The 24,789-nt window shown below is 31.6% G+C and overlaps 1 protein-coding gene across 1 annotated transcript; it reads left to right on the forward strand.

The window, feature by feature from the left end:
* Positions 1 to 380: 380 nt before the first annotated feature.
* LOC124353179 (DDRGK domain-containing protein 1-like) lies at positions 381 to 24,527 on the forward strand. The gene is given in 9 exon segments (XM_046803050.1): positions 381 to 590; positions 2,610 to 2,714; positions 4,588 to 4,718; positions 6,307 to 6,387; positions 6,389 to 6,442; positions 6,445 to 6,573; positions 22,133 to 22,238; positions 24,340 to 24,410; positions 24,412 to 24,527. Coding segments are annotated over 9 exon segments (843 nt in total). The 5' UTR covers positions 381 to 502; the 3' UTR covers positions 24,490 to 24,527.
* Positions 24,528 to 24,789: the final 262 nt, after the last annotated feature.

The following is a 24,789-nucleotide window of genomic DNA, read 5'->3' on the forward strand; positions in this document are numbered from 1 at the left end:
ATATCCATCTATATATTATTATTTATATTTATATATTATTATCTATTATTATTATTATTTGGTTATATATATGTGTATGTAAGTATGGATACTGGAGCATTTATTATTTATTATCTGATATTGTTTTAGGCATGTAAACAGTATTGTAATACTATATAGTATTGTTGTGCACCACACTTTGTAAGCACTGTAAAAATGGCAATGCCGTTAAATAAATAAATAAATAAATAAATAAATACAAAAATTATAATGATGTTGTAAACACGCACTTATATTCTATGTAGACACATAAATATAGTGTACTTCGCAGCCGACGTAGCTAATAAAGCTGAGGCTTTTAAAAAAAAGGTACTCCCCCTCTCCTGTCCTGTGGTTTTGGCATGTGTTGTTTTTAGTGTTGTTCTTAGTGAGAGTGAGGTTAGGAGATTTATTTCAGAGTTAACAGTGATATAACTGTTATTTATTTTTATTTGAGTTATTATTTTATATTTAAAAGTTTGTTATGGATCTAACAATAATCTTAGCTCTAGCTTCAGGAGTTGTAATATGTGTCCTTTTTCTGTTTGTTTTTATTCAATATAACAAGAAAGGTAACGTTTTTATAAAAAAATAATATACTACACATTATTTTATTTATTAGGTTGTGTGTCTATTTATAAGTAATTTAAATATCATCTAATAAAGGTAAATAAATTTAAGTGAAATAGTGTTTTCTAGTCTACCAGATGGTAACTTGACCAGTATAGGATAGTAAGCAGCACGACCTAAAAGATTCTAAATATAGTTATTTACAATAAGTTATTGCCAACTCTTTCTAATGTATAGTAAAAATTATTTGTATGGTTTTTGATGTATTAATGGTCACAAATACAATGGGGAAGTACATGTGTTATTTGTGTCACAAGCTGTTGGACACATTTATCCTTCAAAATAGTAAAAAGTAACCAAATGTTACACTGTTTTGTTTTGTTACATTTTATAAATACACATAAGCCTAGATAAATTTTTATTCATCATTTAATTATTACTTTTTATATATATAAACAACTGAACTATAGGCCTATTGTTATTTCAAATACCTAAATCGTAATTTGGTTTGACATTCTGGTTTCGTTAGTTTAGATCATTATGAATATCAATGATTTGATTGTGACTGTGGCCGCTTATTATACTCCAGCCAGTGACTTTCTCCTGTCCTTGATTTAGGCAATATGCAAAAGCGTTTTCAGGGTTTCAGTGAAATTTACCAATTGTTGGAGTTGCAGTACATTATTATTTTCTTTGTTTAAAGTTTGTTTTTGATCATAATTGTGAAGGGAACAGGATTTTTTGGACATTTGCTGTTGTAATCAGGAACACAATGTTTCAATATCTGCAATCCAATCTCTTCCTCAGACGAATAACTAACCCAATAAATAACTACGATCTAGGATACAATAAATAAATTATTGTACCAGACACACGTAATTGCACAATAATTGCGGATAATTAGTACGTAAGTCAAGAATCATTACAAACATGTTGTGTTCATTCCATACACACTATCTCTAAAGTTTACACTTCAAATTCAAAAAAACTTTATTCATATACTTTGTACAATTACATTTAAAATTATACAAATAAATTACGGCATCAATCATAGTTTAAACTCAATGAAATAGCTTCATAACTTAAATAAAACCACAACACTAATTAGTTATTAAAATCGGACTAAAGAATACAGGTCACAATAGGTCTGCACTGAACAACCAACCACTGAGAACTAACCAGACTCCAATAGTAAATGGAGATAAACATGACTAAATGGTGGCAGATTAATGAGTGACCACCAAAACAATCAAATCACCGAACCAAATTATCGATTAGAAATACCTAACATATCAATTATACAAATCCATTCTTATTGTAGTTAATAATTAAAGATATTTGTTTTAATGTACTATAACAGTATTGATTAAATTCAACCCTTGTAAAATCAGTTGTGTGGTATTTGAGTAATGACCGCATCTACAATGGCAATGAACTTACGCTATTTATGTCACAAGCAGACATACACGCTTATCCTTCCAAATAGTAAGGACTTAGTTTTACGTTGCCTTGTTACATCGAATAAATACACATAGATAGTTTTATAACACCTATACAGAAACCCTGACTGTAAAACATCAACAGAAATCTCCAGTCTGTGAGACCTCATTTTGCAAAATGAATTTATTGACAGTGTCAATATTTAGCATTTTGCAAAAAATTGCAACAACCAATACGCAATAACTCAAGTCCAGACTTTGTCAGTGATGGCTAAGACTTTGGCCAAAGTGACTACTCTTAAGTGATGTGATGCTGCACTACATGTCATCTAATGAGAAAAGGACCTAAAACTACATACTATCCAAACTATTCCACTTTGGCCCAAATCTATTTTCAATTAAATTCAGAAGATGCTTATTCATTATGTAATTCATTAATTTTTACTTTTGCTGTTATATAAAAATACTCCTTATATGGTAGTAAGAATAATGTGTGTGTGAGCACGTGTTTGTTGGGGTACTATTTATGTAAGGGTAGTATTTAATTAAGCTCATTTTTATTTAAGTAATTAATTTGTACAGATGACAAGCCAGCTGCTGCTAGACGACCACAACCGGCTCCTAGAGACGTGCCACGGAGAGCAGTTGCTGCTAGGAATGCCAGAGCTCGTCTCAGGGCTGCAGCAGGTACTAACAATAATGATGATTTATTTTGACAAAATCAAAGTTTTATTTAATTTAATACACTGTAGTCTATTTTGATGTGGACATAGAAAAACAAATATAGCTTAGATGTCAATAACAGAATAAACTATTTATTAAAGCACATTTAAATAAACTTCAAATTTTCTAAATGTTTTCTATAAAAACTTGTGTATTAAGCCAATTAAAACACATCAAATAATTGTTATTATGTCTGATAGAATTAATTAATTTAGACATTGTTTCTTATAAATAACCATCACTATTTCCTCATTGAAGTGAAAATATTTTTATTTTTAAGTAATTGATGTAATTATTTTCATAATTCAAAAATTTGTCTTTTAATTTATTGTAATATTGTAAATTAAAATAGTAAAATTGTCCCTAGATTACTGTTATCAATGTTTTGAAAAGCAATTGAAAGTGCTTAGTTTTTTTTTAATAAAATGGAATAAACACTCTTATTTCTGAATTGAAAAATAGGATTTTTGGAAGTTTTTGAAATCCACAATTTTTTTTTTTTTAACCATAATGGCATTTTACTATTAGATTTCTATTTCGGTATGAATTTTTGAATTGGAAAATTATGTGAAATACATTAAAATGAAATAACTTTTATTTTCATGAGATAACATTTATGGACTTCACAGATTTTTTTTACACCACGTATTTTTTATTAGGTATCATTGAGTGTGCAGATAAGGCCAAGCAATCTAAGGCATTAGAATTTGGATCTGAGTGAGAGATAATGCAGGTTCAAATCCTACCTTTGACCATAGATACTTGTTCGGTACCATCAGCCTTGTATTGTATCAACTCTCCTACTTATTTTGTTTGATGAGATCCTCGCACAGGCCAGTGGCCCATGAGGATGGGTAAAATACTTTAAGGCTTAAAAGGAGTCCAGATTTACCATTGAAATAAAAAAATCTAACATTCATTCAAAATAACATTATAACTAAACTCCTAGATTTGAGCAGTAGTAAATGAGATATTAATCTAAAGTAGCAGTTTTTGTGATTTTCAAAAAAGTGTCATATTATTAAGGTCATACTTTTGTTAATTAAGATTAGTGATTAACTGACCTATCACCACTTTAAATATTGTCATTGACTTATGGAATACCAAAAATATTTTTAGAAATAATCCTTCCAGTTCAGTCGGAAGAAATTGGTAGATTTTTTTACTGCGTCTGAAATATTATTCATTTATTCTCATGGGATTTGCATTTACTGCATTTTTGCATTTAATATCTCAAAAACCGTCCAAGGTACCAACAAATTGCTTATTGTAAAATCTAGTATATCTTATGTGACTTACAGAATACTTATTTTGCTTTTTTCTCTAGGTTCACAAATAACAGAGTTGTGAATTAAAAGAAATTATACAGCCATGTTGAAATGAAAGATGACATTTGTTAGATAAGTTTTTGAACAAGTTTCAACTTCTTTCTAGAGTTACCGTTTCCACAAGCCGAATTATACAGCATTTAAATAACAACAATTTGAATGGGGCCCATGGTTTTGGGCTGTAGGGGTTAAGTTTGGTGAAGCTATGTAGAAATTTTCACTAATTTTCTGCCATGAGGCCGATTGCAATTGGCTCATTTTGTTTACAAAATCTACCTAAAATGCATAATGTCTTCACACAAATTTAAAAAAATGTTTCATTTTGATTTCTAAAACAATCTTTTAAGATTTTTATGGGTTACACATTTTTTTGCTGTGAGCTGCTCCTTACACTGTAATTTCTAATAATGTTTTTATTTCAAAAGTGCTGTTTTATAACCTATTTTACTCCTTAGATAAATATCTATTTCTATCTCATTTTTTATTAACTAATGAGATAATTCATGTAGGACATCATGACGACGAAGACGAGGCTGAAGAAGAAGCTGCGGCAGTTGCTGATCTGGATATTGACCCCAAAGTAGGAGCAAAGAAAAGAGCTAAATTGGAAGCAAAGGCTGAAAAGAAAGCTCAGAGAGAGGTAAGCTAAAAACTTCAGTCTCTGTGTCTTTAGGGCAAAAACCTAAAGAAGCTTCTAGTACACTTTAACCTAAACATCTTGTGTGCAGCTTTCAGGGAGAAAGAACATTCGGAATGGGTAGGGGGAACTGTAGTTATGTATTATTTGTTAGGTCAGTTGTGAATAAAGAAGTAATTAATATTTTCAGTTATTTACAACAGTAGAATATATTCAATGTTGAGGGCACTATTTTGTGGACTAGAAAGCACTCCTAAGTTGGATACTCTATAAAATTCTAATATAGGAATAGAAAGTAAACTCCAGTGGCTCCTACTACAACCAAAAAGCATTTACTTGCACACTTGTATTCCACTTTGGGTATAAGGGTAGAGTGAAAAATCTAAATTTTCGGCTGTGCCTTCCTCTTAAATTGACCTACATTGTCACTAAATCTCTTTACAGTATATCAAATGGTTTTCATGATAATGTGTGAACAAACCTATGTGGGCATTCACATAAAACCATGAACTTTTCAAACTCTCCTGATTTACTTATAATATTTACTAAGTTTAATTCCTTACAGGTAAATGTATACAGGCCACCTAACCGGCTGCCTTTGTTTGTAACCTCTATTCGTTTTTTGAAGAAATGAATGTATGCAAACCCGATACAGTATAGTATATATGTTCTCGGTTCGCTGTATCATCCAATTTCCGTAGTTCAGTCCAGGAATTATATCAATATTTATAAACCTTATGAGTATCGTATGCATCATTAGTGAAAAAAACGGACGTGATGTCCTCCCAACAATTTTCTGTCATAAAAAATTGCATGGAGTGTCTGGTGTATTGTTTTTTTTTATTGCATTTGCTATGATTTTATGATGAGTGTGCTCACTTGTTTCCTAAAATTGCACAAACGGAACAAATGTTTCATTGAATCATGTTAATGCACGGACTACATTTTTGTTCCTTCACTACTGTAAATATGTTCTCCTATAATGTCAGAGGTAACCAATTTCTATTACCTTACAATTCATCAAGTTTGTTCGTTAGGTAAAATCAGAGTAAATTAATTGGTTAAATTTCGTCACTGCTACTATCTGTAATAAAAGTTGGATAATATCATATGTCATTACCTATATATGCATACAAAACTACAATATATATTTATTCATACAAATACAAAATACTGGTACACTGCATGGCATGTTGTATTCTGTGACAAAAATAATACCTATTTTAACAGTAAATTAATTTACTTTAAGTTACTTTGTAGAGTATTTTTGGGTGGTATTACGGACAGAAAATATGCCTAGAACTATGTTATATTAATAACGTAAATGACAAATTTCATCCAAATCTATCCACTAAGTTTTTCGTGATTGGGTATCAAACATCTAAACTTCCGCATTTATAATATATTTAGGATTAGTTTTTTGTCAATATTATTATTGTAACAGAAGTTTCTGGTCTTATCACTGGTTATTAATAATTCTTGTACATTAATTACTTATTTGCCTTGTTCTTTTTTGTATAACTGAAGGATAAAGCTACTTTAAAGTTCAGATCAGTTTATTTTCAGTTGCAGTAATACTATTAATTTCTAGGTTCAAGAACGGGAAAGAGAGGAAAAGAAGCGTAAACAAGAGTTGCTGGAAGAAGAAAGGAAAAGGGCTGAGTTAAAAGAAAAAACTTGAGGAAGAAAAACGGCTCGAAGAGGAAAAAAGAGCAAAAGAGGAAAAGGAAAAAGGCAAGAGCATGAGGAGTATTTGAAACTTAAAGAAGCTTTTAGTATCGAACAAGAAGGTTTTGACGAAGCTGAAAGCGAAGAAAACAAAGCCAACCTCTTGCAAGATTTTATAAGCTATATTCAAGTAAGTCAACACATGATATTTTACATTTTTTAAAGTATATAACTAACTATAAATTTATTTTACAACTAAACGATCTATTTCTAGTTAAGATGTTTTAACTGGTTTTCTTTTCTTTTACAACGTTGTTACAACATAATTAATTTAGAAAGTTTGCATTATATTTTATCAGTTTAATAATTTATTGGTGTAGTAATTTATAAATTGTTCATGTAACTGGTATGTGTATATAAAAACATCCTGTGAAAATATGAATAACAACATTCCAACTTCCAGTGTTGGAATATATATTATAAATGTTATATATGATATGGTGCCAGGTCTTTTACACTACTAATCGTTGACTCAACGACCCTTTCTGAGAAAATAGCAAATAAGACAGGGTCATTTAGTCTACAGGTCGTTGAGACAACGACCCCATTTTGATATTTAAGATTTTCTACATAGGTTCGTTGTGACAACGACCCAGTAAAATAAATGAAAAGGGTCAATTACTCAACTGGGTTCGTAGCAACAACGCCACTTTTTGGCTGTTTAGTTAAATATTTCAAAAGACGGGTCGTTGTCTCAAAGACCCTAAATTATATTAAATGTTTATATTGAGAGAACCAGGTCTTTTACTCAACCATTCTTTGTGTCAACGGACCAAAATGGAGAAATGTATAAGCAATGTGAAGAAGGGTCGTAGCGACAACAACCCATTTTTCAATTAAATGGATAAAATATAGTAAGAGGTTCGTTGAGACAACGACCTACTTTAAAACTGTTCAGAGGTTCTTTTAGTCTACTAGGGTCAATGTGTCAAATGTGTACAGCCGGACAATGTGGCGAGATGTTGCCGCGCAACAGTCGTACGGTGCTGAATGTTGCGCCCGTATTGATGTAGCGTACATTATTCTCTTGCCACTAATGTGTAATAATTTGTTTTGTATTAATTTAAAACTATATTAATATAAACCCCTTTCATTACAGATATACTTTATAAGCAGTAATGATAACACATTACCAAGTAAGAGTGATAAAAATGGAATACAAATAAATATTAAAAATGGAAATTGTAACGATAAATAGCAATTCTAAATATCAAGAATATAGATCAAATTAATAATAGTAGATCAAAATTACATATAATTTTGAAAGTAATCAGTAGTTATTTAGCTTGTATACAATGACTTATTAAAACGTAAATGTTCATAATTTAAAACTTACATTACATGCTTTACGAATTAGTTTGATTCTCTATATAAAGTATACAATTCATGTCAAATAAACATATCATTTTTTTAAATTAGTTTATTTGTAATATTTAAAAAAATGAATAGAATTTTTAGTGCTGTTCACAGCAAAATTGTTCTTTTATTTTTCGTTCACTCCTCTTCTAATTTCAATATGTTATTAACTCTATCTGTATCTCTTAATTTTATAAATAATTTACTTTGTGGATTGAATAAAGTTGATACTTGAAGTTTTATAAATGCTTCTAATACCTGCACGGAATATTGATATACACATTTATGCTTATTAATAATGTTTGAGGTGAAAAAGAAGTCATGGAGAGTTTCTTTAGAGGATTAAGATTTAATATATTAAGATATAATCGTATCTAGTAGTCTAAGGATAATCTTAACTGTAAGAATAGGTTAAGTGGCTACCATCATTTAACCATTCTTCATTGTAGAAAATGAATTAAATGAGGAGAATTACATTTCGACTATGCCGACAGAATGTGTCGTCAATACATCTTTTAAAAAGGAGAATTGAAAATAATCCCTATAAAGTTACATGCTAAATGTATGAGAATGTGACTAAAAATGAATTATGGAATCTAAAAATATGTTAAAAGTTACGTCATAAAACTTCTTTTTTTCCGTTTCAAACCACCATATAGAAATCATGTGGTACAAAATGTTATTATAATTTTTAAATGCCCCTTCTAGCATTTTGTTATTCTTCTTTGCTAGTTTGTGATTCTAGCATTAGCTCTTAAAATTATGATTCGATGTAATCCCTGGGGTTTATTATTTGGTTTGTCAGTTTATAGTTAAATTAAAAGATATAAATACTAAATACTATTTATTATTTTCAAATCACCAGAGATCTAACCATATACTTAGTCTAAAGGAACAAATAATTAAAGAATTACGACATGTTATATATTAACTTTCCAGCTTTAATTAAGGGCTCTGTACTACAAGAGTCCACTGCAAAAGGGCTATGGACTTAGACCTCAGTATTCTACCCATTGACCTGAAATTATTTATTAACAATTCATTAATAGTGGAATCTTTGAAACTGATCAAGCAAGCAAAATTTCAATTATTTAAATAGTGCAAATAGAAATGTTTCACTTCCGACTTCAGAATTCTAAAACATCTTTACTGTTACATGTAATTAGTGTAAAATGGATTTTTACGTGGAATTTTCTTTCATAACACCATTTATGTCGGAAATGCCTGCTTTGCCATTAAAAAAGGATGTCTCCTTGACGCATCTGTCATGCGAGCAAAATTGCGTGTGAATCTAAGGGTAGCTAGTTTTACATGCAACCAATTGTACTCATATTTTAATAACACCCACTAAACGTGAAATTGTTAAAATATAACCAGCATAAATAACAAATAAAATATATTAATTGACAACAACAATTAACATTGAGTATTGATACAATTGTATCACTTAAATTATTGAAAAATGCAGTAGTAGGCTAAGTATTGAGCCTTTTTAAACCGTTACATACATATGCGGTTACATACAATTGAGCAGTGAAAACACGTTTGGGTGTGTATAATTTAGTCAGTAGGTTATTTCAGTCAGTGTATTTAGTAATACAAATAAAGCGAATTTCTCTCTCATCAACTACGAAGTAGACAAATGTCTGGCTATATCTCGTCCAGCTTCCCGACGTTAATATTAATTTTAGAAGTACGGTTTTCAATCAATATTTTTCTAATTACATTCTCTTTAAATTAGATTATGTTACTTCCCTTGATACACTCGTCATTTCCAAACACAATCACCAAAATGTTAAAATTTATACGTTTAACAGTTATAATTTTATGTTTTGTACTTTAATTATTTTATTTTTTTACCAATTGAAAAACTCTACATATATACAGCATGTTTAGCACATTTTATGAAAATGTTTTAAATATAACTAAACCTATAGTATTATGTAAAGAAAAGAAGTTGGAAAATGGCTAGAAAACGAAAATATCCCCCAATAACATAAATTTTAAAATTATTACCTTTAACAGTTAACTTACTCTCTGCAGTTCCCTCGAAAATAGTAAAAAAGTTGACTAAATAGATAAACATTTCAAATATTTTTGTTTTAATGTTGCAATGTTAAAGGCGTTTTAACAAATAACTTTTCCTTTCTTAAAAAGTTTACTGTCAATAACTATATAAACTAATTATGTCAGATAGTATATATAAATTATTTTTATTTTAATATTTATTCCAAAATAACATGTGTTTGTTTATAAAAAGCTCATGCTAATAGCTAGTTTGTGAAAATGCTTATGTCTGCAGTTTGGAAAAAACTTGGAAAAGTATTTATGTGTTTTCGGATAATGTTTCGCTATTTAGAGTTGGATCTATTAGTATAGATGAAATAAAATAGTCTTCAAAATCTGTAATAATGCTTACACCTGTTTCATAAATAAGCAATTAAAGTATAAAGGTGTCTATTGGCCGAACGCAGTAAAGCCTATGAGGGCTGGAAATATATAATTTATTTCTGTTCACAGGACATCTTGAGAACAAACTGAAATTATATTATATATAATAGATATATACATTATAGGATTAGATAGCCCAAAAATATATAAAACGCTGCAATAAATATAAGATATAGGGTCTTTTTCGTTTAAGAGCTAGCACAAAAGACCCTAGCTTGCCTATTCAAAACTCAGATAACGCGATGCTTGCCCGCTGCTTGCTCTTTTAGAAAAAAAATTAACTCGAGCTTGCAAAGTCCAAGCCCAGATCACGCCATGACTCACAAAACGCAGACAGAACTAACGCAGGTTTCATTACAGGCAAAAGATAAGCGGCGCGCGTTTATCACTGATAAGATAAGACGAGTTTATACTAGAAGTAGTACCTGGACTACTGCCCTAGGAACTAATAACATACAAAAAAAACGATTAAATGCAATGTCAGTCAGGTATAGTATGTTTGTAAGGTGCTGGCCCTTAAACGAAAAAGACCCAAGATATACATACTCGTAATACGGGTAACTACGAACTAGTTGTGCAAAGAAACAAACCATTCTCTTAGACACTTTTAATAGAACAATATATTTTACAGTTAGCCTACATTGTTTTAAAACGGTAAAGATACGATTAAAATGGTTTTACAAAAGCACCAACAATTGCTCTACAAATAGGACATGTTAGTGGCAGGCGTATATGTGTTGTAAAAATAGTTCCATCGCCATTTGTGACCTGATGAAATGTTTCATCCTCGGTCATAGAGATGGCGCACGGCCTGCACACTACATTGTGTCCACAAGGTGTGGCCATCCTGGTTGCCTTCATTGTAAGACACACGTTGCAACGCGTGTCTCCACTTCCTGGTTCTGAAGCCCCTTCGTCGTTTACAGCGAGGCCCATTTTTATTTCGCTAATCTGCCGCTCGATTTCATGAGATGTCATGAATTCAGTAGTGTCATTGATGGTCGGCACGAGCCTGTAATTTATGTACCGCGATGGTCTTACGTCGGATTGTGCTCGCTGCATCTCAGCCAGTGGCGGAGTCACATCTGAAAAATTGCATGAGAAAATGTAGTTCAACTATGTCAAAAGCAATCTTAACAAAATAATCCCTAAAGAGCTGTTGACATTTTCAGCTGAAGTTTGACATATAGACCTAAATATCTGTTTACATTTAAATGTTTTAAAATATTAATACAGTGCTTGAACAGGGAGCAAATACAAAGTTAATAATATATAACTTTTTACTCCAGATTGCATCAGTGACAAATTTAAAGCATCTATTGAATTGTTAATATTATTTAAAAGCAAATGCTGTAAATATTTTTAAATGCTGTACTCTTGGCATTGATATGGTATATGGAATTTTAATAGTGGCTTAAGCAAAAACAGATAAACAAAAACTAATATGCCTCAACGATCCATTTTTTTCCTAGATAAGAGGCCGATAAAACGCGACTTCACAACGCAAAACCTTATAAACGATTATTTTAGAATGTTGTTTGAACTTAATAAGGATTTCCCTCTTATGCCGGAAGTAGGTAGGAATTCCCCCAACACCGTAAAAAAACAAACTCATCTATGGCACTGGAAAAAGCTTAGGCTGAAAGTAAATTACAAGGGCCGGAAGTAGTCGCTTTCAGACTGAAGTAGATTTTCGAGAGTTACTAAACGAAGGTTGCCATTTACAAATATATCAAAACAGGAGAGTTTTACAATGCAAATTGGAATTCCGTAAACTAACCAAAAAATAAATGAGTTTAAATAAAGTGAGGATATTATGCGATATAAGTAAAATTCTCAAAAAACGTATCTATTCGCCTTTGTTGATGAAGCTAGTTGGACGAAAAAATAGTCTTTAGTTATTATGTTTGATTTATCTTTGTACTACTGAATTAATTGTTTTATAGAAATTATCTATTTGCACTAACCTTCAATTTGGTGGTTACCTCCTCTTCTACCTCTGGTCCTTCGGCCCCTTCCTCTTCTACTGCTCGTCGGCCTACGTGCTCTAGCTTCCGGTAGACCCAATACATTAGCACCGTCGATTTGGTTTGTGTTTTCTAATAAACAATGAAATTTGCTACTTATAAATTATGTTGAAAACTTACGTTAGCAAGAATGGTTGTTACTTTCAAATGATGAATGAAATTAAAACAGGCAGTAATGATTTAAATTATTGGGTCACATAGCTGATTATACTAACCTTCAACTTGATAGATGTTTTCTCTCCGACGCCCTCTTCCAGCAACATTAGGCTCCAAAACCTCTTCATCAAAAACTTGATTCTGCTCCCCTGGGTTCTCTACAAAAGAGCAAACATAACCGTATTTATGCATACTTTCTTTCTCCGTATTGGTATATTCCGTATACATTTTATTTCCCACTATTTGTATAAAATGAAGTAAAAATCAATTTTAAAATGTAACTATTGAAAAAAGTTAATTATGAAAAGCTGGATACTGATTACATGAGAATTATAATGTTGATTATCTCTTATGTACAGCCACATAGTATAAATATGATACAACCTACTTTATATATTTAAATAAATTTTTTATATTAAATTTTATTATGAATATAACCAAATGTTATTTAATAAACAATTACCCTCTGAAGGCACTGTATGATTTGGAAGACAGTCACCAAGAGAAACAAGTTGTTCATCTTCTGCACCTCCAACTGTTGTTAGTGGGCGTTGCACACCAACGTGGTGACTCATTTCACTTAGAAATCCAAATACAGATATTTGGCCAAAGACAATTCGTTCTTGAGCATTCATGATGGTTCGATCTTGAAGAACCCATTTCCTCTTCCTGTACTGGATGAGCCTAATTCCTTTCTGTAATCTAGCGTAGTCACGCACCGTAGAACCAGCAACACCACGTAACGCCTCTGTCACATAAATTTAAAATGATAGAACAAAATCGTATATGTGGGGAATACGTTATAATACACTAATAAATTATAATAATACACGAATGCTATATAAACTTGTATCAGCTAACACTTAGAACCCTTCGCACTGTTAAATTACAGTTATTGATTGAATTCTTTATTTCATAAGAACCATTACCCAAGTAAGTACTTAATTTCTACATCCGTATATACAGACATAAAATATATTTGCGTACAATCCCCACATCCTGTTTTAGGTCTTTAACATATAATTTGTTAACTAATACATAGAGTAGGGACACTTTTACTTGATGTATCACAAAGAATAGACTTGTCTTATACAGTTGAGAACTGAACGTTATACAGAACTAAATATCAGTTGTGTTGCCACTGGCTTCTGAATTTAAATGACAACTAAGTACACAGTTTATTGTCGACTGAGCATTACGTTATTTGATTTATAGGTCTAGTCGTTTTCTAATTTTGTACTATTCTTTAGTGAGGATTTCTCACTAAATTTGGTTTTATGTCATATCTATTTCCTTTGAATTTTTCAAGCACTGCTGTGTAAGCGAACACTTTCAGTTAAAATATAAATTGAAATAAAAAATGTCCTACGTAAATAGTTTTTTAACAAATTTGGTAAAGGACAGAATAGTTGCGGAATTCTCGGTAAATTTATAAACTGTATTACTCGGATTTTTAATTGACATTTTTTAAAGCGGCTTGGATTGAAAGGTTCAAATTGGTATATATAGATATAAATATTTCCTAACCTGTAAACTCCCATATATTTGGATGGGCTTTACCAACACAATCAAACAGTTGGTGATGGAACGATTCCAAGCAGTTGTTGGTCCGGCGGGGCTGTCCATACACAGAGAATGAAGTGGGTCCTACAGTATTAATCCATTGATTTTCGAAATATCTGAAAACAATATTATGTTTCAATACCCATCCTTTCATAATATTTTATTACAAAGTTGATTCTTCTCAATAAAGTGATATATATTGAATTTATTGTTTGTTCTTGTAGCGTTCCTCATTAAAGGGAACTTATAGAATTAAGTATTTAAAATGACAATTTTTACACTATCATATACATATAAAAATCCTGACACGTAAAAATTTCAATCGGTAGTTAAAAAACGTTCTACACCTTAAACATTTACCTACTCAGAAATCAGAAATCAGATATTCTTTATTGTCAGACAGTAGAACACTGCAAAATAGCGTCAACAATATTATGTAATAGTTAATTACATTAAGTTATTTTCAGAATAGCCCAATAAAATTAATATAAAAACGTCAGATTAATTTAAACAGCACTAAAGTTTTTGTCAATGCTAAAATAAATCAAACTAAAGCTTACATAGGTGGCTGGTCTTAACATAAAGCTTAACATAAGCTAGTCTGACCAGAGCACTCGACAAAGTCCCTGACACTGTAGTAAGCCCGCCGTACCAAATGCCGCTTGACCTCCCTCTCAAAAGAAGGACTTGTTTTTGTTTTCATAGAGTCTGTGAGTGCATTATATAGTTTAATGCCGCTGGTTTAATAAATGTCTTTCAAAAAAACTTGTTCTATGGGCAGGAATGGTAATCATATTGGAGTGACGTAGATTGTGACGATGTAGGGGATTTTGAGATTTGAAAAGGTGGAGGTTTTTGTGAACAAATGTCACGCAGTACAAGATATAAATCGATGGGAATGTTAGAACCTTTGCCTCCCTAAAAAGCGACCTACAAGAAGCTCTACACGGTTTCCCAAAAACCGCTCTCAACGCCCTTTTCTGGACGTTGAGAGCGGTTTTTGGGAAACCGTTGTAGAGCTTCTTGTAGGTCGCTTTTTAGGGAGGCAAAGGTTCTAACATTTCCCATCGATTTATATCTTGTACTGCGTGACATTTGTTCACAAAAACCTCCACCTTTTCAAATCTCAAAATCCCCTACATCGTCACAATCTACGTCACTCCAATATGATTACCATTGGAGTGTAAAACTCTAATGTAAACTCATAACACATGGGTTGTTATGTCACCTTTAAACATTCAAATGGAAGTTACAGATTAAAACGGCTTCAACCAAAAATTGAAGGTTAACACCTGAAGATAAATTCACTTTGTACTTATAAGTTCAACAAAAACTTAAAGGCAAATGCCTTAATAAAAGTAACTTAATCTTTTCTAAATAAAACCTCACATATAAACCAATGGAATACTTACGCTAGTAAATCGGATAGGGTATTATGTATATTATTGGCTTCGCAATAGGTTTCGATTTCATGAAATCCAGTCAAAATCCTGTCTGTGGGCAGAAGTGCTAAACACATCAACATTCGAACAGCTTTTTTCACACAGTCGTTTTGATTATATGAGTTGATCAGTCCATCATTTTTGATTCTCCTTAGAATTGACTGAAACAGTAATTAGAAAATCGCTTTTGTATTCATCAACATACCAAACGTATTTTAACACCTAGTACTGGCTGAAAGCTAGAGGGTAATTCATTCGTGTTTTACTTTTTTAATAACAATATTAACAGTTTGATGCTTTAAAGATTGAATAACATACCTGAGTGAAGTGAAACCAACAGCCCTTGTGGATTGCCAGCGGGAAACACTTCTTTCACAGCGCTCTTGATCGCTTTTTCATAATCTGAGATTACGAGATTAGGAGCTATATTTCCGTATCTTGTTATCAAAAACCGTAACAGTGTGGTATAAGCAGATATCGTCCTTTTTTTTCATTAAACAAAACACAATAGGAAACGCCTGTAACAAGTTTATAATATTAGAAATACAGTAAATACTAAAATAAAACTGCAGTCTGTAATGAAGAATCACAAAATATGTGTTTTAGTTAAATATAAAGATTAAAATTATCATACTTAAATAACTCAAATCTATAAGGGTAATCTACACATGTAAAAAAATATTATTTGGAACTATGCGAAATGTAACTTTTGACCCACTTACATATTCATTTTTTTATTGCCATAATTGTACAAAGTTGATTACTTGTTGGCTGGATTGGGACAGTTTTAAATGTCCCATCTATATGTATCTCCTTAGTATTTTGTAGAACCTCAATGATTGGCTCCACTACGAATACCATACATGTATCTTCTTCTCCTAAAAGAGTATGGTAGTAGTGTGTTCCGTCTTCATCTGAAAATCTCCCGTTCATGTACTCATTAAGTTGCCGGTAGTCTGTTGGAATGGGAGGAACATTTTTCCTCCTCACTCGTTTCATAGTACTGACAATTTGGACAGTACGACAACTGCGCAGCAATGTTTGGAGCCACTCTAAAAATGAACAATACCAAAAATAAATGACACCAAAACTTTTCAATCAAATAGTGTATCATCCTCGAAAGGCTATGAATATAAGTATTGTAGCAGGTGTACTAAGATTGGTTGGAATTTAAATGGATTTAGGAACAAAATAATGTTTAAATTCCTTTAGAATTGTAAGTATACTGTTTTTAAGAATAATTACTAATTTAAAGATTATCTTGACTCTTTGACTTAAAACTAAAAGAAGTAAAATATCAATGAAAGTTTTGATTTATAATACCACTATTGAAATGTCTGTTATTTTTAAACAGATTAAATTACGCAGTAAAAAAATATAATACACAGCAGTGTTTCATTTAAATTAATTATTCCTTTTTAAATATTATTTTTTAAAAGCTTATATAGCTAATTAAAATGTTTTCTTAACTATATATCAGCACTAGCTCTATATATATATATATATATAATCAATATCAAATTAAAAGTTAATTGAATTTTATTCTTAACTTTGTCACTTATAATGATAAATTAGGTTATTATTGATATTTATTTAAGGCTTGTTGTGATATATATATATATATCACAACAAGCCTTAAATAAATATCAATAATAACCTAATTTATCATTATAAGTGACAAAGTTAAGAATAAAATTCAATTAACCTTTAATTTGATATTGATTATTCAATATGCATAAATATGAGTGATAATGTTAATTTAAGAATTCATTAAAATTGTATTATTACATAAATCAACCTTCTTTCTATTAAGAGAAAGAAAGAAGGTTGAATTAACAATTATGACATAAAGTAAGTAATAATGATTATTAATAGAATTAACTACGAGTAATAATATAAACTAACGGATTTGTGTACAGTTAAATAAATATCAATAATAACCTAATTTATCATTATAAGTGACAAAGTTAAGAATAAAATTCAATTAACTTTTAATTTGATATTGATTATTAGCTATATTAGTCATATTTGGTACTATTATGGTGAGCATGAATAAATGTATGTAACTCAATTTTGAATTAACATGTCTTGATTACAGTGATTAGAAGTGTACTGAGTTACTGCATGTTCAGTACGAACGTTCTAGTTTTACCTACAACAGTACAACCTAAAACTTACCTGTTGCACTCCTCGTTGAAAATGCGTTTCAATGGCGTTGTTTCTTTCGAACAGCGTTCCATAATAATGTTTCTTACACGCAAACTGTCTAAAAAAAGGACATCTGGCTCACATCCATCAGAATGTTGGGTTGTTGCTTCGAGAATTTTTCTATCTCCATTTTGAACCAATTTAGCGCCACCACGACAAAGTTGAGTTTTACACCGAAGGTATTTTATTCCAGCACTTTTCTTCACAGACACTACATAAAAAGTATCCATCACCACTTGAAAACAACTTCCCGCCTTTAATGCCTACACACTCAATAACTTCTTCCTCCATTTTAAAAATATACTCATAGACTGACCTACCCTTACAGAATCTAGAGCTAGACTGACCCAAAACCGGGTGAGCAATTAGGAGGCGTGGGAGAATTTCCTTTTCGAAACCGTGTGAGAACGGAAGTCTTCGCTCGGTAGTGGTGATTCACAAAATGTCTATACATCCATGTGTTTTGTACACCGGTTAAAGTATATGTATGTGTGTGTGTGTTTGTGTAAAAACAAAAAGTATCACATCGATGTAACAAACCAAGATGTATGATTTGTAAAATCTTAACCAAATTCGTCAAAATTCACTAGTAGCAAAACAAGTAAGACATATCCTATCATTGGCAACTAGTATTGTGAATCTAAAAATGTGATTTACCAAATTCAATGCAATAAATGTCGGCAAGCCAATGTAACAAGGCAAACTCAACATTGACGTCGGAAATATAATTTACTCGAACCAAAAGTGCTCACACATGTGCCTAAGAAGCCTAAGTAATTGCGCGATAAGCCGTGTAGCTGCTTGTAAATAAATAAAAAGTCTGTTTTAACAAACTTGCACTATCAAACTTGTTGAATAGATTTTATTGACATGAGTTTAACTTTTAAAATAAACATGTTTTATTCATCAAATCAATTGTTACATGAATCTTAACTAGACTGACAACACATAACACAGCTCTTCTTACACTATGGTCGGAAGGGCTGTTTCACATTAGAGTGACAAGTGGTTTTATATTTTTAGTATCAAGGTTATCTAAACTAGATTTGTATCCATCGTAAAATGTTCAAACGTTGTTTGGAATTTGGTACTCCAAAGCTTCATTCTTTTTAAAACATGAAAAATTAAAAGCATTATAACAAGTGATAGCTTAAAATTCTAGCATGCGGAAGTTGTGCAACTTCCGTTGCTGCCAGGTATATCAGAAGTTATAACATAAATATTACTGCTTCTCTTTTGCGCACTTTTTAAATGACGTTGTCCTCTTATATCCATGAAAATAATAAGTAAAATTTGTAGGCTAATTAACGATATACTTTTTTTAACCTCACATATATTTTAAAAAACTAATTATTTTAAATTTCATTCATTATTTTGCATTCTGTTTATTTCTGTTTTTATCTGCAACAATTTATTTTCAAATGTGTCATCAATGTTTTTACTATTGTAAAGTTTTTAACTATTGTTGAGGATTTTTTGTAATCACTCAATTTATTCAGGGTATGTGAATCTTATTTAGAGTTATTATATCGCATGGTTGTATTGTATTTAAATGTCATGTGATTTAGGACATTGGGGTTTCCCTAATTTTTGCTAATATTTCAGTGTCAGATGTGGTTGAGGCTTGAGAAATGTATCTTATTGCTGACACCTGGTAGGTAGGAGCAGATGTTATAATATGGAAGAAAAGCTATTGTGTAGACTTATCTCTTTACCCAATACCCCTCACGAATTTCTGAGAATAGTTTTATAACCCCTTCCACGTAATTTCATTAGACCCATTCAGAAGGGACACGCAAACTCGAGACCGGTTGCAATAAAACGATTGTCTGTTAACGACACCATTTCGAGGAAGGAACCACCTCACCCGAGCCTTTACCTGAGACTACCTCACTGTTGTTTCTGTAGTTGTAGTTAGAATATTTGAGTTTCATTCCATTTATATTTGACCATAGATTAATTTAAACTGTTAAAACTATCCAATGCAAACAAACCTCTTCCAACAACTTATACATGTAATTAACAAATCGATTACATGGTATAGTTGATACGCTAAATATTCTACAGTTACACGATGGGATTAGCTACTGAGTGGTAAGAAAGTTTTGATATCAGATGATGTATATAGTGTCGACTACAGTAACTCACCTAGACTTATAAATGAACTCAATCAGATATAATACAAATAACATACGGGTAGTGGAGCGCACAGAATTCAAGTACGTATATGTTACAATATACCTAATATATTACGCTCAGCCGACCGAAAAAATGAGTATACATGCGCCGAAATGGAGCTCCTTCTTGTCTATGTATAAATGAAGATTCATATAAAATTGAAAGCATATAAAAAAGATATTTTTAGAAATATCTTGCGGATGGATAGGGTACTTGTGTTACCATGCCACATCTAAAAATTTCATATGATTGTACACAGTTTGCTTACAAATTTATTTCTTCTGCGATTTTCCCGTCACTGTACGATTAACCGCAATAGTAATTTAAAAGTGATCGCTATAAATCAATAACCATATTTAAGTCAATTCGTTTTCGATATATTGTGCGGTCATACAGACATACAGAAATTACATTTTTGTCCTTCTTAGATGAGTGGCTTCGGCACTGTCAATCGAATTCCTCATAGTGCATGTTTCGAGCTGAAGTTGTCAAAATCTAGTATTAGTGTTTTCATTTTAACTTTAATTTGAACGTTGGGTAACGTGGTTTGATTAACCATTTAATAATAATTAGAAACCTCAACCTGTTTCCGACAGAAGTAGAAATATGAATGACAGTTACATTATTTTAGTTTATGTACATGAGTGAAATATATTTTGAATACATAAACAAGAAATGGGAATCATAACCAGAAATGTATGTCTTAAAAATATTTCTTATATTTTATAAATACAACTGTTACCAGACTTTAAATATAGTTCAATAATATACACGTATAATAAACAAAATATTTACATATAATACTTGTACAAAGTATTTAGGTACCCTTATACCAGATGTTAGGACTAAACTCGGCAGCGCCTTCATGCCTACCGGGCCAGGAGTTGACTGATTGACCCTGTTTCGTTTTAAAGCGCTTGTTTGGGACGGAGGGGCGTTGAGACAATGATCAGTTGAGTAAACGCCCTAGAATGTCTTATTTGAGGTTAGATGCATTATAGGGTCTTTGCGTCAATGACCCCTTAATGCATATATTTCAACTTATTCTGAAACTAGGTTGTTGATTCTACGAACCTTTTTCTACTTTTCAACTTTTAATTTATATTTGGGCCGTTGATACAAAGATCCGTAGTGTAAACGGCCCAATTAAATGAATTAGATAAAAATAATGGAAAAAGGGTCGTTGTGTCAACGAACCCATTTGTAGTTCTATCCTTATATTCTGTATAAGGGTCGTTGTGACAAAGAACCTTTTGATTGAAATTTTAGTTTTCTTAGTAAATCGGGTCGTTGTCACAACGCTTCGTAGAGTAAAAGACCCTCTGTTATTTGTTATTTTTTCAGAAAGGGTCGTTGAGTCAACGATTAGTAGTGTAAAAGACCCAACACTAATATTGCAAATATAAAAATAGGGTCGTTAAGACAACGATTCGTAGAGTAAAAGAGCTGCCCCCTATGATATATGCTATATATTGGATTTGACCTTGCAAATTTCTTCTATTTGAAATTAGTAAATATATGTAGTTTTAACATTATAATTTTTACACAGTTGTGCTTAACCGAATTAAGTACAAATTTCTGCCGTATGTACCTTTTTCTGATTTGTATTACTAATTGCAAAGTCTAGCGGTACGACAGTTATCACAAGGTAACCCCTTTAAAGAATGTCGGAACATGGCTGCTCCTTGGATACAACCCACCAGCTCTTCCATTAGTGGTTGTAACGGAAGTCACATTTAAAATGGTGGTCCTCAGATTAAATGTTAGTTAGAGAGCGTTTCTTAGCCTCAACTTCACCTGGAAAAATAAGACATCCGGTACATTTTTTCAAAAACCTTCCATTCTTCAATATTGAATTCTTTATCTGAAGTTTGTAATAAGGTTTCTTTCACATTTTGTTCCAATATTTTTAATATTCCTTTTCTTATATATAATATTGTAAACATTTTGGATTTGTATGGAAGATTTTAAAATGATTTAATATAATAGGTGGTTAGGCTTTATTAAATAAAAAGAAGCAACTTTTTATTATGATGTGGTATTTCCCCATTTATAATTATCTCAAAAAATCAATTTCTTTTTTTATTTAATACCTTTTTGTATTTTAAGGGATTCATTGTACCAAGATTTCATTTGTACATGGATTAAATGACTGTATTATTTGATTTTTTATATTTTGTTGTATAAGTAATTGTATAAAAAAAGTTGCTTCTTTGTGTCAGAAGTATAGGTCCGACTATAGATAATAGACACAGTATTAGATCTGTACGATTCAGTCTTACTTTACACAAGTTGTTGTTTGTTTTAGAAAAATAAAGTGGTCGTTCTCGAAGACTTAGCAGCCGAGTTCAAACTGAAAACGCAGTTTGTCATTGACAGGATACACGATTTACAGGCAGAGGGCCGTTTGACAGGTAATCTCCTGCAGTTTTTTTAGTATAACGGAAAAAGAAAAAATATTTTAAATAAATTTAAACTCAACAATAAAGAAAAAAATTTTTAACGATTAAGTAGTGACTCCATTAAGGTAACTGGAAGTATTGCACAGAGTTTGCAATCACTTTTTTTTACATAATTGTTGGTTGGTTAATTTGTATTAGATAAATTAAATTAATACTAATGCATTTCCTAATACTCTTTTCTAATTCCATTGAACACCTTTTTTTAATTGTGTCCTTATACAGGGTGTTCATTAAAGGTGTTCCAATACTTTGGGATTTTGTTATACACATAAAAATGAGCAAAAAAGTTTGTATGAACGTACGAGGGGGTACCCAAAAAAAACCAGAAATTATTTTATAAAAATTATATATTATCAAATTTTTTACAATACGACCTTATCTCCTTCAAAATAATCTCCATTACAACTAATACACTTGTCCCAACGGTATTTCCATTGATCAAAACATTTTTTGTAGTCATCTTTAGAAATGGCTGCAAGCTCGAGCTTCGTTTTTTTCTTAACCTCTTCAACGCTGTCAAATGGTTGACCTTTCAAGCCTCTTTTCATGTGTGGAAATAAAAAAAAGTCGCATGGAGCGAGGTCAGGCGAGTAAGGTGCGTGGGGCAGCGGAACCATGCCGTTTTTGGCTAAAAACTGCCTAACTGAGATGGCTGTGTGTGCCGGTGCGTTGTCGTGGTGGAAGAACCAGTCTCCAGTCTGCCACAAATCGGGTCTTTTCTGGCGAACTTTTCGCTGAACCGAGCTCCAAGTTAACCCACTACTCTCTGATAGTTCCTCAATTGTCTGTCGACGGTCGGTGAGCACAAGTTCACAAATTTTCTCAACATTTTCGTTCGTTCGAGAGGTTGATGGACGTCCAGAACGAGGTTTGTCTTCAATCGACATGTCGCCATTTTTAAATCGAGCGAACCACTCGTAGACCTGAGTTTTCCCCATAGCATCATCTTTGTAAGCTGTGTTCAAGATTAAAATAGTTTCTGCAGCATTTTTACCAAGTAAAAAACAAAATTTCACAGCTGCTCGTTGTTCACTTAAACTTGCCATGACAAAAAAGGAAACAAGAACAAAACAGGGTTAGCGAAAACAGTCACTACGAACGAACGAACAGAATGCACTAGGACAACGGAACTGGGGTCACTGACCTCGCAATGGGTTGCGCGACACACGCCTAGCGGCAGGAATGTGTACTACACGCTGCCGGCTGCCAGCAATACAATTCCGGTTTTTTTTGGGTACCCCCTCGTATGTCCTATAGCCTTTAGTTTATCCGTCTATCTGTCTGTATGTGTTGTTCACCAAAAAAATTATATCTTTTGAACCAGTTAAGATAAAGTAATGTGATTAATTCAAAGCTACATAAAAAGAATAGATTTTGTAAATTTGCGTTTGAACAAATTTAATAGGATCACATTTTAGTAACACAATAAATAACCAGATAATATTATAATAGTTGATGTATAATATACCACTTACTGCATCCAAGTGAAACTGCTTAAATAATTACGCAAGAGTACACACTGTTTCTCCCGTCTTACAAATTACTTTGATATTATTGTACAGTAGTGTGTTTGTGATATATCTTTTAGTAGATTTGTTGTTTTTAGCTATATGGTTATTTATTATGTTACTAAAATGTAATCCTCTTAACATTTTGCAAATGCCAATTGACAAAACTACATTTTTACATAGCTTTGAATTAACCACAATATTTATATAATTTATTAAAAGTTAGGCAAATAAATACAAGACATAATATTTTAATAATTTAGCATTATAATATCTCCAATGCCCAACTACCTAGTGTTATATTTAATAACATTTTTAATAAAAAAAAAAAATAAAAAATGAAATATTTGTTTCGGAAAATGAACAGAAATAACGTATATTGTGTAATTCAATCCTATACTACACATTTTTTAATAGAATCATATAAATTAAGACGTTTTAAATAATATAAAATTAAAAATTATATTGATTTATCAAATTGCTAAGAATACATTAAGATTATGTTGTTTTTTATATAATATAACAGAGTGTTTGTGTTCACACAGGGGTGATTGATGATCGAGGAAAGTTTATCTACATCAGCCAGGAAGAATTAGAGAAGGTGGCTAAATTCGTGAAAACAGCGTGGCCGAGTCTCTCTTACCGAGCTGGCAGAGAATAGCAACAGACTCATCAATTTGATTCCTGCCACATAATCCAGAATATTTTTTACGAAATAAACATATAAAAATTAGCTTCTTTAATATCTTCTCCTAAATGTCAAAATAAAAAATTCCATAACATAAGTTTAACCCTTTCCGGGCCAGGTGGCAATATATTGCCGCCATAGATCGCGTCTGATAAGTGCCAGGCGGCAATATATTGCCGGCGGTGACATACGCGATAAGCGCCAAGCGGCAATATATAGTCGCCTTGATATTCGTCGTTTTCTTAAATAAATACGACGTCAAATGATTAAAGTTTTATGTTATTTTATTCCCTGGTATATTTGTAGA

Source organism: Homalodisca vitripennis, chromosome 1 (genome assembly GCF_021130785.1).
Source record: "Homalodisca vitripennis isolate AUS2020 chromosome 1, UT_GWSS_2.1, whole genome shotgun sequence".
NCBI classification, from domain to species: domain Eukaryota; kingdom Metazoa; phylum Arthropoda; class Insecta; order Hemiptera; family Cicadellidae; genus Homalodisca; species Homalodisca vitripennis.